Source organism: Salminus brasiliensis, chromosome 24 (genome assembly GCF_030463535.1).
Source record: "Salminus brasiliensis chromosome 24, fSalBra1.hap2, whole genome shotgun sequence".
NCBI lineage: Eukaryota > Metazoa > Chordata > Actinopteri > Characiformes > Bryconidae > Salminus > Salminus brasiliensis.
This window is the reverse complement of record NC_132901.1, coordinates 3,142,709-3,156,624: the sequence shown is the minus strand read 5'-3', so window position 1 is coordinate 3,156,624 and position 13,916 is coordinate 3,142,709. Positions and strand designations below refer to the sequence as shown.

At 48.0% G+C, this 13,916-nt stretch overlaps 1 protein-coding gene across 7 annotated transcripts in view; it reads left to right on the top strand.

Annotated features, from left to right (window-relative positions):
- Positions 1–1,092: 1,092 nt before the first annotated feature.
- tbc1d1 (TBC1 (tre-2/USP6, BUB2, cdc16) domain family, member 1) overlaps positions 1,093–13,916 on the top strand; it is a 66,645-nt gene continuing 53,821 nt past the window's right edge. The window contains exons 1-3 of one of the 7 annotated variants that reach the window (XM_072669644.1): positions 1,093–1,203; positions 3,166–3,462; positions 3,578–3,814. In XM_072669644.1, coding sequence (XP_072525745.1) covers positions 3,175–3,462; positions 3,578–3,814 — 525 coding nt within the window. In that variant the 5' untranslated portion in view covers positions 1,093–1,203; positions 3,166–3,174. Of the gene's footprint in view, positions 1,339–3,165; positions 3,463–3,577; positions 3,815–10,211; positions 10,364–10,977; positions 11,023–13,916 lie in introns of those variants that run through there. The other 6 variants (XM_072669641.1, XM_072669639.1, XM_072669640.1 and 3 more) reach the window with 6 other exon arrangements.

Here is a 13,916-nt window from a genome sequence, read left to right as displayed (position 1 = left end):
TTTCAGTTTTAAAGGGTCTTAATCCACTTCTCCACATCCTCCCGGACCCTCCCCTCAGTGCTGGCTGAATTTATTCATTTGTGTCTCTCTCCCAGTGAGGAGGAGGAGGAGGGGGGCGAGGGGGGAGTTTTGTGCACTGTTGACGCTCCTCTGTATTTATGTGCTGCTCTGCTGCCCCCTAGCGGCCGACTGGCGGAATTACAGTGCAGTGTCCGCTTCTCGCCGCTGGGCGGAGACATTTCACCATTTCACGCCAAGCGCTTTTTATAGGCTGGCGGTTGGAAACTCAATAAAACCCATATAATCAGAAACGGCCTTCGTTTACTTTACAGACTATATTTCTGCGCAGTGAAGATCAACTATATTAGTCCAATTTGTGACCATAATTTATTTATTTTAATGTAATTTAATTGTGTAGAATGTCGTCGTGATCCAGTTCTCCCTGCCAAAATGAGCTCCCTTCATTTCTGATGGATTATAAACTCAATTAAACGGATTTAACTCTAAATTAAATCATGACTCTTTGGTCAGGAAGCTGCTTTCCTCCAGAGAGGCTCTGCCTCGGTCACTGCTGTCTCACAGGGGCTATTTATAGCACTGCACCGCTAACAGCACACACACACACACACACACACACACTCGACATGACCCTAAATGTGCCTGGTTTTAAAAGTGGAAGTATTTCATTAGTCAATTAGTTGATAGTTTTAAAAAGTGTCAGTTAATTTAATAATTTATGCATAAACTAATATTATATACATATAATATATATATATTCAATTATACGTTTTATTTGCTAAAAATACGAACAAAAAAAAACGGCGTTTCTATTGAGACGGGAGCGATTATCAGATCGTTAAGTCATTCCGCGAGCGTGAGCGTGCTCGCGTATGATTTGTAGATCGACGGATTTCGTCTAAACGCTGCGCAAATCAGTTGCCGTTGTCGTGCTCGCGTCTCCCCGCCTGTATTCCGGCGAGCGCGCGGCTCTCTGCTGCGCCGGGATTGGTTAGAAGCGCTCCAGCGTGCGAACTTCGAGCCAATCCCAGCGCAGGTGGGCGGGGCTCGCCGCGACTCGGGTGCGGAAAGAAGCGCACGCGCGGGTTGTCGCCTCCGCTCCTCAGAGCGCTCGTGGAAACGTCACGGGGGAGAAGAGGGACACTTCCTCGAAGGGAGGCAGCGCGAGGGGCTGAAACCGCATCAGTAAGACCCCGTTTCACCACTGTTTCAGCGTTAATCTGAGCTCTGAGGGGGTTTTGGGGCTGAGGACTCTCATGGGACTTCATACACAAGTTTCTACAGCGTCTCGAGACCGTTCTTGAGGGACTTCCTCTGCAGGTAGGACAGTTATACAGTCCAGCGCAGTCCCTCTTCTGCATGCCCTTCATACTGACCTGTAGTCCGTGGTCTGACTGCCTGCAGTGAGGGCGTGGGGGTGCAGGGATGTGGCTGTAGAGCCCTGAGCACTCAGTAGCCGCTGGACTGCTGGACTGCTGGACTGCTGGACTGCACATGCATTAAAGGCAAAGGTCAGAGGAGGAGTGTCAGTGGCACACTTAGGCTTAGGCTCCCTGGTGGTGATGGGAAGCATGGCCTGGAGGGTCCACCACACAGAGGTTCCTGGGTAACGTTGTTGAAGGTAAATTAGTTTAAAAAAAAAAAAAAAATCCCACCCTCTATTTCGGACCCCCGCTGATCACATGATGCCAGCAGCGGCCTGAAGGACTGCACTAACCCGCCACTTCATACGGTGAGCAGAGCAAGGGTCAGCCTACCCGCTCACAGAGGGCAAGGCCAGGTGCGCTCAGCGGGACGGACGGCTGTGGCATCTCTAGGGACTGAACTGGCTTAGATGTCCAAATGTTTGTGGACACCCCTTCGTCTGAATGCACTCACCCAAAGCTTGTCTAGTCTCTGCACTTATTGGCACCATGCCTAATGCCAGGCATGGGCTCGAGGGGTATGTGTATATATATATATATATATATATAATATATATAGTGGACGGTGCTCCATACAATACTTTTGGTATGAATTAGGGATGCTGAGGTGGGTGGTGGGGTGGTGATCATCCAACATCCTGACCTCAGTAACGCTCTTGTCGCTGAATGCAATCAAATCCTCACAGCAATGCTCAAAACCGAAATCTAGCACAAAGCCTTTTTTCTTTCCTAGACAGTCGAGACAAGTTACTCCAACAACAACAACAACAAAAAAAATATATATATATAAAAAAAGCTTTGATTATAGAAGAAACGATGATGAACGAGCAGGTGTCCCAATACTTTTGTCACCAACACTACTGTTTTCTTTTTAGCATTGTCCTCCCTCTGCTGTGTGACCGCTCGGCCCAAGCCAAAATAAGAGTCTGCATGCCTTACTATTTATACCTGCCTCTGACTTCAGAGTACATACTTGAGAGAGCGAGAGCAGGAGCGAGAGCACGCGAGAGAGAGAGACGGAGAGGGGGTTCGCCAACTAGGGCAAATGGGCCTTTGATAGGTATTTAAATCTGTTCACGTTTGAAATGACCATAAATTAAAGCCTTACCTCTCTCGCTCGCTCTCTCTCTCTCGCGTGTGCACTCTCTCGTAGCCCCACTACACGCCCCAGCATGTGTGTGATGACATAATTTATGTGTGTGTTGACTGAAACACTAGCAGTAGTGAAGTGCTGTCCAGAGCGACAAGGACAAGCACAGGTCAGACCAACAGACCTAATGTTAACCTCTGGAGACTAGACTGACCACCAAGATAGCCTTCTTTCACCCTGTTCTTCAAAGCTCAGGACCCCACTGGACTGACCACCACAGAGCAGGTAGGTAGTATTTGGGTGGTGGGTCATTCTCAGCACTGCAGAGACACCTCTACGTCACTGCTGGGCCGAGAACAGTCCACCAACCGCTGCGGGCAGCAGCGTCCTGTGACCACTGATGAAGGTCTAATAGAGCGGACAGCGAGACAGTGGACCCAGTGTTCAAACACTCCAGCAGCACCGCTGTGTCTGAGCCACTCCAGCACCACCAGCACAACACACACTACTAACACAGGCTCAGGCAGTTGCTATGCTGTTTCAAGTGGTTGCTATGCTGTTGCTAAGCAGTTGCTATGGCATTAAAAGTGCTGTGAATTCTGACCGTTTCTATTCTCTCTCTGTCTCCGATAGACAGGGGTCATGGAGGGCATCTGCTTTCAGGTCAAACCCAGGCCTGACCCCACCCACTCCCATCTTGTCCCCACCCCTCCCTTCAAGCCCCCCTCTGAGTCGTCGGGAGGCGATAAAGGGACAGACGAAGAGCAGGATGAGCAGGAGATCCAGTACAGGTTAACGCTAGTGGGCTCGCTAGCGGTCCATCCGCAGACCACCATGGCCATGCTGCCGTGGGTGTTGGCCGAGATCCGGAGGCCCCGTCTGAAGCAGAGGAGCTTCAGCACCAGCATCTCTGGAGCCCGAACTCTGGAGGTCAGTCAGGCTCATCACCCCTCCCATGTTAGGAATCTGAATTCCCTAGGAACCATGTGATGATTTTAGCATACAGGTAGCACAGTGCTAATCGGTGTACTGTTATGGGTCGTAGATACGGGACCATCCGGTGATTCTGCAGATTTCGGCTTCCTCCGTGCGCTGCGTTCTGGACATGGCGGGTCCAGGGAGGCAATGGGACCCCCTGCAGTACCCAGTCCTGTTTGAGCACCGGCCTCACCGGGTCACCAAACTGATCCACAACAGTCAGGACCCGAGCTACTTCGGCTGCCTGCTGAGGGACGACAGGAGGGCCGCGTGCTACCTGTTCCGCTGCCACGACCAACACAAGGTACACAGAATACGTGCATACAACATTTGGACAAAAGTATTGGGACACCTGTTCACTCACTGTTTAAAAGAGGTTATCCTGCTTTTGTTGGAGTAACTGGCTCTACTATCCAGGAAAGGCTCATAAACCTTCCTCTAGGTCCTTGGCAGTCTCATGGGGGTTTGGGTTTGCCTGTCTTACCAGCGTATGAGTGAGGTGAAGAGCCCAGGACTTCATCAACACGGCTTGTGACTAAGGGCACAGTAGCAATGCTGGGCTTTGCTGGCGGTCGCCATGATAGCGCTTGTAACACCGCAGTAGCGATGCTAATACCTTGGCAGGGATGCTGGGCGAGGCTGATGCAGCTCAGATACTTGTTAGCTTTTAGCTTTGTGGCTAAATGTGGTCCTCAGACCGTCAGCACCAGAAAACGTCTCTTCCAGGCTAACTTTCTAGCTTTCTAAGCTGGGTTTTGCCATGCTTACTGTGCCCAAACTTGATGATTTTGATGTTTTTGAATATTGTTAAGCTTTGGAAAGCACAGTGGCTGTTCATTAGGCTCTTCACACGTGCATCTTTCTTCCAAAAATCGGTTCTTCATCCAATCAAAAGTGGTTCGTCTACGGTATCGCTATGGTATCGCCCCTTGTAGCACCTTTATTTTGTGCTCTCAGCTCTCTCAAGTGTCTGTTAGAGATGAGCAGGTCCTTATAAAGTCATGAGGGAGTCATGAGAGAGTGCGTTTAAGGGACACGAGGGCCTCTTCTAATTAGGACACGATTAAGGGTCGCGTCCCGCAGGAGTGTAATGAATAAATGAGGGAGGGTCTAACAGATCTGCTGATAAATATTTGAGGAGTGGATCAGTGGCCTTCAGCGCTGCTTTGAAGAGAATGAGCTTTGATGTCGAGACTCGAGTAGGAGCTCAGATCTCTGAATGTCAGCTCAGTGTGTGTGTGTGTGAGTGTGTGAGTGTGTGTGTGCTGAGGCAGAGGCTAGAGGTCAGTTGAGGACAGAGAGAAAGATGAGAAAAGAGAAAAAGACGCGATAGAGGAGAGAAAGCCACGAAAAAGAGCCCCCCTGCCCCCGGGAAAGGGCGCCTGCCAGCCCAGCTATAAAAAGGAGGGAGTGCGTGTGTGTGTGTGTGTGTGTGTGTGTGTGCGTATGTGACCTCACTAGCATTTGTTTTGAACAGTATCAGATACAGCCTCTTGGACTGTATCATCTTAGCTTGTAACCAGAGATGTGTGTGACATACATTACACACACACACACACACACACACACACCCTGACCCTTCTCTCACCCTGATTCAGTTGACCGTCTCTGTTGGCCGATGTTCATATCTTCAGTTCTCACAGCAGGTTGCTATGGCATTCTAGGTGGTTGCTATGATGTTTGCTACGTGTTTGCTATGATATCCCAGGCTGTTTCTTAGGTGGTAGCTATAATGTTGTTGCTGTGGTATTCCAGGTGGTTGCTATGGCATTCTAGGTGGTTGCTGTGATGTTTGCTACATTGTCGCTATGGTATCCCAGGATGTTTCTTAGGAGTTGCTAGGTGGTTGCTCTGGTGTTCCAGGTGGTTGCTTTAGTATTCTAGGTTGCTATAATGTTTACTACATGGTTGCCGTGATGTTTGCTACATAATCATTATGGTATATCAGGAGGTTTCTTAGGTGGCTGCTTTATTGTTGCTAGGTGGTTGCTATTATGTTCCAGGTGATTGCTATGGTATTCTAGGTGGTTGCCATGATGTTTTCTACATTGTTGCTATGGTATCCCTGGATGTTTATTAGGTTTCTTTGTTAGATGGTTGCTATGATGTTGTTACATGGTAACTACTTCATAGATGGGTGCTAGATGGGTGCAATTAAGTTGCAAGATGGTTGCTATGGTATTTCATTACTATTGTTTCCTAGGTGGTTGCTCAGTGTTGGTATGGTATCCCAGGAGGTTGCTGTGAAGTCACTCCATGTTGCTCTGGAATCTCAGGCGGTTTTTAGTGGTATCCTATGTGGTTGCTATGGTATCTCAGGTGGCTGTGAGATGGGTGCTACAGTGTTGCAGGGTGGTTGATATGGTATCCCAGGTGGTTGCTATGGTGTTGCCAAGTGGGTGATAGGTGTCTGGATGTGGTTGGTTGGATAATACTACTGTATTTGTATCAGGTGCACACACTTTTGTGGAGGCGGGGCTTAGGGGAATGACGCCAATCACCGCTTTAACAGTTGGAAGGCCGCCTCTCTGATCAATCATCAATTGATCTCCATCTCCAGAACATCAGGCAGGGTATGCAGCGGTCAGTACCTTCTGAAAGTGCTCCATAGGGGGACAGTTGGTCAACTGGAGACGGGGTCATGGGTGCCCAAGGCTCACTGATGCTCACGGATGCCCCACCAACCTCACATCTTACAGGACGTCTGCTAACGAATCTGCTGCTAGCGTCTTGGATCCAGGAACCACAGGACACCTTCAGAGGTCTTGCCAAGATCAGCCTGATTGGTCAGATTCGAATCTGTGCATAAAGAAGCAGAAGTGAAGCGAAGGTCATTTTTATTGGTTAGGATTGAGCAGCAGCGACTTGCTAAACGCAGGAGAACTGACCACGTGAGTGGCTATCAGAGAAAGTGTGAGGTTGGTGGGGTGAGCGTTACTCATCAGAGCCTTCAGGGAGTTTTTCTTCAATCCGCTACTCAAACAGGATGTCGATCTGAACTGCCATAGCAACCGCTTCCTGTAGCGCTGAGAGCGGCTTGACACCTACTGTATACTGCCAAGCACTGGCCACTTTACTGGAAACACCTTACCCTGTACTTCCACTTACTGGCCACTTTATTAGAAACACCTACCTTGTACCTTCACTCACTGGCCACTTTATTAGGAACACCTACCCTGTACCTTCATTCACTGGCCACTTTATTAGAAACACCCACCCTGTACTTCCACTCACTGGCCACTTTATTAGAAACACCCACCCTGTACTTCCACTCACTGGTCACTTTATTAGAAACACCCACCCTGTACTTCCACTCACTGGCCACTTTATTAGAAACACCCACCTTGTACTTCCACTCACTGGCCACTTTATTAGAAACACCCACCTTGTACTTCCACTCACTGGCCACTTTATTAGAAACACCCACCTTGTACTTCCACTCACTGGCCACTTTATTAGAAACACCCACCCTGTACTTCCACTCACTGGCCACTTTATTGGGAACACATACCCTGTACTTCCATTCACTGGTCACTTTATTAGGAACACCTACCTTGTACTTCCATCCAGTGGTCACTTTATTAGGAACACCTACCTTGTACTTCCATCCAGTGGTCACTTTATTAGGAACACCTACCTTGTACTTCCATCCAGTGGTCACTTTATTAGGAACACCTACCTTGTACTTCCATCCAGTGGTCACTTTATTAGGAACACCTACCCTGTACCTTCATTCACTGGCCACTTTATTGGGAACACCTGCCTTGTACATCCACTCACTGGCCACTTTATTAGGAACTCCCCCCCTGCACTTCCCCCTCATGATCTCATGGTTAATCCAATCTTGCTTCAACTCCAATCAGAGCCGCTGGCTGCTTCTGTCAGTTTAGCTCGGTATTCTTCATGTGAGCCAGCATGGATCCCTTCACAGCTGTGCCATGGCTTCACATGAAGCTTCACCCTCAGACCAAATATAGTCGATTATCCGAGTCACGTTTGCTGTCTGATGTTCGCTTCATTAGTTTTGTACTGTAGCTAACGTTTGGTTAAGGCCTTAGCTTTGAGCCTAGCACGGATACCCTTGACGGGCCTTTTATGAACAGTGCGTCCCACTTTTGGCTTGGGTTAACTTTTAGCCTAGCACAGATACCCCCTGTGGGCTTTTTTCTGAGCGGCACCTTTACATGGTTGGCTAGGGCTAGCTTTTAGCTAAGCATGGGTACCCATGGCAGCCCTTCTTTGAGCGTTGCTTCTCCTGGTCTGCTAGGGTAAACTTTTAGCCTAGCATTGAAGCTTGCCAAGGCCCTTTTTTCAGAGCGCTGCTTCCCCTAGTCAGCTACTGACCCTTTTGGTTAGCATTTAGCATAGCATGGATTTCTTGCTTCCATGTTTTCATGAAGCATCTGTTGCATTTTATCACACCGCAGCTATAAATGACCCACGAAAGGCTTCCGCTAGCGAAGAATAGCCAACGCAGTTTTGGGCCTGGAGCATTATTTGGAGTTCACCACAGGCCACGACAGCAGCAGTTAGTTTTGGTGGCTTGTTCAGCTATGTTAGCTACATTAGCTGTGTTGCTATAGTGCTATGGATGTAAGTGAGGGAGAACTGTGTAAAAAAGCCATGTTTATGTTTGTATCAGAGGAAGAAGAAATCCACGTTTGGCGAACAGAGCAGAACGTAGCAGAGCAGAGCGTCAGGCAACAGCAAAACATGGTACAGCGCTGCCTGCACCTTCCACCACAACCATAGCTGCTCAAACCACAGTCACAACACAGTGGGTGTGGACTGAACTCGCTGCGTTTTGCACTGCGACTAACCTCTCTGTCTGCTGACCCAAAGGCCGGCCTTTCCAACTGAACCAGAGTAGGAGCTCCAGACTGACCACTACCCTGTACATGAAAAAGAACAGAAAACCCATTCAATTGGAGCACACTTATAATGGAAGCCAATGGGCAGATGCTTTGACGGGTCCTTAAAGCCACTTTACACCATCACATCAAGATTCAACCTCTATCTGTATGCCCGTGTGAGGGCCATCAGATGTGATTACGTGAATTTGGTCATTCCCGGCTCGTTCTTGGCTGACTTTCAACATCACAAGCAAATGATTATTATTAACAGCAGTTGCTTTGTGACGAGTCTCAGCCTGAGCTGTATGAGCTGTAATCGTCCTTCCGTTGTGAATGTAGGAACAAGGTCACCCATGGTTCTACTTCTCAGTCCTATACCCTGCACATTTTTTGTGGTTTTCCTGTTCTAACACAACACTTCCAGCTCATCTGCGGCCCTGATCATAGGAGAATGTGGTGATGCACTTTCCAGCCACTAGGTGGGGTTGCTCTGCAAGCTTTGCCGAACAGCCCTCACCAGAAACTGGAGAAGCCTACCCAGATTGCTTTACCAATCAGTGTTAGAACTGTTTTCTGTATATTCTTGTTTTAAAATGAAAGTGATATCTGAAGACAGCACGTTTTTTCTTCGGGGACTATTTTGCTGTACTACGCCCTGCATGTGTCCCTCCACTACGAATGGATTTTAAATAAATATAATATATATATATATATATATATATATATATATATATATATATATATGCTAAAACCTTATCAGAAAACTATGGTAAAACAAAGTCCCAGGCATCAGATAATTATTTCGAACTGTTGTGCGTAATATTCTTCTGTGACTCCCAGCTTTTCGAGGCTGTCAACTCGTTAAATTCCTTAAAAGCCATCTGGTTCCATTCACTGCTACTGTGAACAATTCTTAGTCTGTAAATTTCTCAAGAACGGCACATCTCACATCAAAATGCTTAGGAGGACTTTGTTCACAACGTGATCGTTTAATTATGCTGAAATTTTGAAAAGTCAGTGAACTTTCCCTTTTATTGCTACCATATGATCCCTACATGCTCCGGTCATATATATTTGTGTTTATGGCAAAGTGATACCATTATACATGGCTTTGTAGCCTATTATACAGCGAACTAGGTAAGACAGTGAGAATATATATATATATATATATATATATATATATATATATATATATATATATATAGTAACTTAATATAATATTTATGATTTTTTAAATTTTTTTTATTTCAACTTTACTTTTTTTATATATAAAATATTGCCCCAAGCTTTTCCGAATCGTTTCTAGCACTGTTTCAAATACTGTTTCTAGCCAAACAAAGGATTATTACACTGCAGAGCACATTTTTCCACCCCCATGGACCCCCTATGTGGTCAGAAATGAGGAAGGGGAGGAAGGGGGGCGAAGGGGGCTTTACTCACTGCCGTATAGAAGCAGCGGCGAGGATTCGAATCAATTTCAACGACTCTTTTCCAACGACTCGATTCGCAAACAAAAAGAAGCCCAAACAAAGTTTCCTGTACTTTTCTGAACTGTTTAGATAAACTACACTCAATATTCTACTGACTTACTTGAGCGAAAACGTAAAGAAATGTATATGAATATGTGTGTATTTGCGCTGTTGAGGGGCAATTCCAGCGTCGTCCATGTGTGGTCAGAAAGGAGGGAGGGGTGCTCCTGTTCCGTTCGAGCGATTCATCCGCAAGCGAGTCGCAAGCGCGAGCGCTGGCTTAAGCGGGAAGGAAGGGAGGGAGGGAGGGAGGTCGAGGGAATCGGATCAGTGAGTCGAGTCGCGCCGTGAGCGGAGTCGAGCGGAGTCGAGCGGAGTCGAGTCGCGCCGTCCATCAGGAGGGAGAGGAGGACTCGCTGAGTGCCGCTGGAAAGGCGGACTTCTCCAACAGTTGTAAAGTGAATGGCTGAGGCGATGAAAGCGCGGTTTCAGAACCTGCTGAGGAGAGATGTCCGGACCGAAAAACAAGCCGTAAGTAGGTCCACTTTAAAAAGGCTCCTTCATTTTTGGGGAAGTTGTGCAGGCGGTGAAGTTCAGTGTCAGGCTGGCCGTAGCTGCATGCTAGCGCTAGCTGCCTGCCCTGGTTGGTTCGTTAGCCAGGTTGGCTAGTGTGTGTGTGTGTGTGTGTGTGTGTGTGTTATGATTTCTAACACCTCAGGAATGATCCCAGGTCCCGTCCCCAGAGCAATAAACCCCCCTTCAGAGGGGTTGGGGGCTTTGTGAGGCACGCTGGGTTGTGTTACAGGAGTTTATTCAGGATCTCAGGTCATATTTTGGACTTTCCCACACATTTCCCCATGAACCTGTCACCTGTCAGCCTCCCAGTCTCCTCAGCCTCACCTCAGAGCCTCAGGCCTGACCCTGTTAGCCTGTATTTGGCCCTGTTACAGGGCATTGTCCTGCTGCCGTTACCGTCGTTTCCCGCGGTTGAAGCCTTGCTCGTGCCTTGCTTGTAAGGGTTAACGCAGCGCGAGCTCCTGCTGCCTCCCTGCGGGGCTGCGCTGCTGCGCTGCTGCGGGGAAGGGCGTGTTGGGTAGCTACATCAGGTACGACGTGTGTCCACATACTTGTGGACACCCCTTCTAACGAATGCATTATTCAGCTCCGTTGCTGCTGACACAGATGTGCACGTGCGTATGCGCGCTCTCTCTCTCTCTCTCTCACACACACACGCGCAGATTACTGCCAATAGAATAGGACTCCCAGTGTAAAGCCCCCCAGCACCGAGCTGTGGGGGAACTGTGTTCTCTCGAATGATGGATGGATGGATGGATGCAATCAAATCCACGCAGCAGTGCTCCAGCAAAATCTAGTCGGAAGCCTTCCTTCTTGCCTGGACGGAGGAGCAGGATGGTATCCTTGATTTTAGAAGAAGCAATGAAGAAGCAGGTGTCCCGATACTTTTGTCCATGTAGTGTATAATTGCCATTCCAGCCCGTAAATATCTAATGCTGCTGGTCTTTGCACATCTGGATTTGTGGAGCTGCTCCCGCTCCTGACGGCCGATTCTCTTGGGCTCCGTCAGATCGGGTGATGAGTGTCTGAAGTGTGTCAATTTGATGCCTCTCCCCAGATGATGGATGAGGCGTTGCTTTGGGTGTGCTTTTCGGGTCGTTGTCCTATTGAGAGGGGAACTGTCAGCCCAGTCTGAGGTGTGGTGTGTGGTGGTGGTGGTGGTGGTGGGGGGGGTTCTTTATTTGCTATTTGTTTCCCTGTCCCTGCTGCTTAGAAGCAAACCCATAGATAGCATGATGCTGCCACCACCATGTTTCACAGTGGGGATGGTATTAACCAGTATTAACCATCCTGGAGCATGCAGAGATGCTCGTCTGTCCAACAGGTTCTCCTAGTCTCTGTACGGGAGCTTTTTTAAGGGCGTTTCTCACCTATAGTTGCTTCGCTCTGATCTGAACGATCTCTCTGCTGATTGGTCAGAGCTGTCTGGGGCGGAAGCAAGACCGCGAACACAGGGAGAGGGTCTAGGCAGTACTTGCTGAGCAGGCTTGATGGCCGGGTCCGATCGAGGTCAGATCATGTTCCCGCTTGATCACTTTTCTCTTCTTCTTCTTCTTCCCAGTGTTTTGATTTCTCGCTTCATGAGGTACCGTCGCCCCCTACAGGGCTAAAATGCTCACGCAAGCGTTTTCGTCTGTGTGGGCAGACATCTAGCGTTTTCTAGATCAGATCAGATCGGCCCGATACCTGGACCCAGTGGTACGGGTTTGATGTCTGATTCAGTCACATGCCTTTTGTTCTGCTTTCCTACAGGTCTTGCTTTCTGGCTCCTGTGTGTGTGTGTGTGTGTGTGTGTGTGTGTGTGTGTGTGTGTGTCTGTGTGTGTGCACCTGTCACTTCTGTTATTACCACAGAGCCGGGTCTGTTCATTGTACAGACAGTTCTATGGAAATTCTGTGTGTCTGTGTGTCAGAGAGAGAGGGGGAAAGGTAGGGAAGGCAGTAGTGGAGTGATATGTCACTGTGTGTGTGTGTGTGTGTGTGTGTGTGTGTGTGTGTGTTAAAGTAACAGCCAAACAGAGAGCAGTGATAAATGGTTTGTTATTAGTGATGGCTTTACAAGCTGATTTCCAGCTAAATGTCAGAAAGATGTGTGTGTGTGTGTGTGTGTGTGTGTGTGTGTGTGTGTGTGTGTGTGTGTGTGTGTGTGTTGCTTGTGCTCCATCTACTCTGTATCAGCAGTGCTGCCTCTGCCCTCATGGTTTGCTGACAAGGCCTTCTTGCGTTCACTGGGTTGGAGATAAGGTGTGTGTGTGTGTGTGTGTGTGTGTAAGAGAGAGAGAAAGCTGGTTTGCTAAGCCTCGCTTTCTTTAACTTAATCAGGGCAAAGTATACCCGTGTTCCCCTCATAACAGAGACTGAAGGTGAGGTGTGTGTGTGGGTGTGTAAAGGCCCAACTGCTCTGAAAATGGTCATTTTAGCTATTTTGAGTTTATAAAAATAATTTTCTTTATGATTAAATTGTTGTTAATCTGGCTGTGGTTTTGCTGTTTTCCATCAGTTGACCTGTCCATGCCCCGCCCACCACCAACCAACATAGGGACTTCTGAGGATATGAATACATAAAGATTTGTAGATGTGGAGGTCCGGACGGCATGGACACATTGGGCTTCTGTCTGCGAAATTACATTATTTCAGTGGGAGCAATAAGCGAGTCATTAAATCATATGGGGACGGGCGGAGCTACACGTCATCCTGCAAACAGCCAGCAGAGGCGCTAGACCTGTGGTTGCTTCACTTTTGAGAAACATTGCGGTGTCTAAACTTTCTACAGTCATTGAGTTTGACCGTGATCCTTCCTGCCTCTGGAATGATGGGGAACTCCCCTCTGGAGTTGGGGATGAGGTGGGATGTGATCAAATCCTCACAGCAGTGCTCCACCAAAATCTAGTAGAAAGCCACTTTCCCTGGACAGTAGAGACAATTACTCCAACAAATTAATACCTTTGATTTCAGAAACAATGAAGAAGCAGGTGTCCAAATACTTTTGTCCATGTAGTGTGGTTAGTACAACTACTGTTATGTGTAGATTTGGGGACTGTTGTGGTCTCTAAGGCTCTCAGACACATTTATTTATAGCGGGGGCCGGAGTCCAGCACAGTTGATAGACCTGCCAATTTACAGGTGAGTTGAATCAGGTGTGATTGAGCAGGAAAACCAGGAATCCGGCCCCCAGGACCAGAATCGCCACCTCTGATACAGTATACTGAAAACTATACTCTGTAAGAGAAGCCTCAGAGATTGTATAGTATTGGCCGGTATATCAGTCAGACCTGTGTGTGTGTGTTTGTGTGTGTGTGTGTGTGTGTGTGTGTGTGTGTGTGAGAGAGAGACACAGTCACATGCTCAGTGTGCGCCACTCATGTGACCGTGTTCTGTACTGTTTCTCTGCTCTGGCACAAACACCATAAAACTCCAATCAGCACTTAGACCTCCTACCTGTCTGTGTGTGTGTGAGTGTTTGTGTCTGTGTGTGTCTGTGTGTGTGTCTGTGTCTGTTTGTGTGTGTA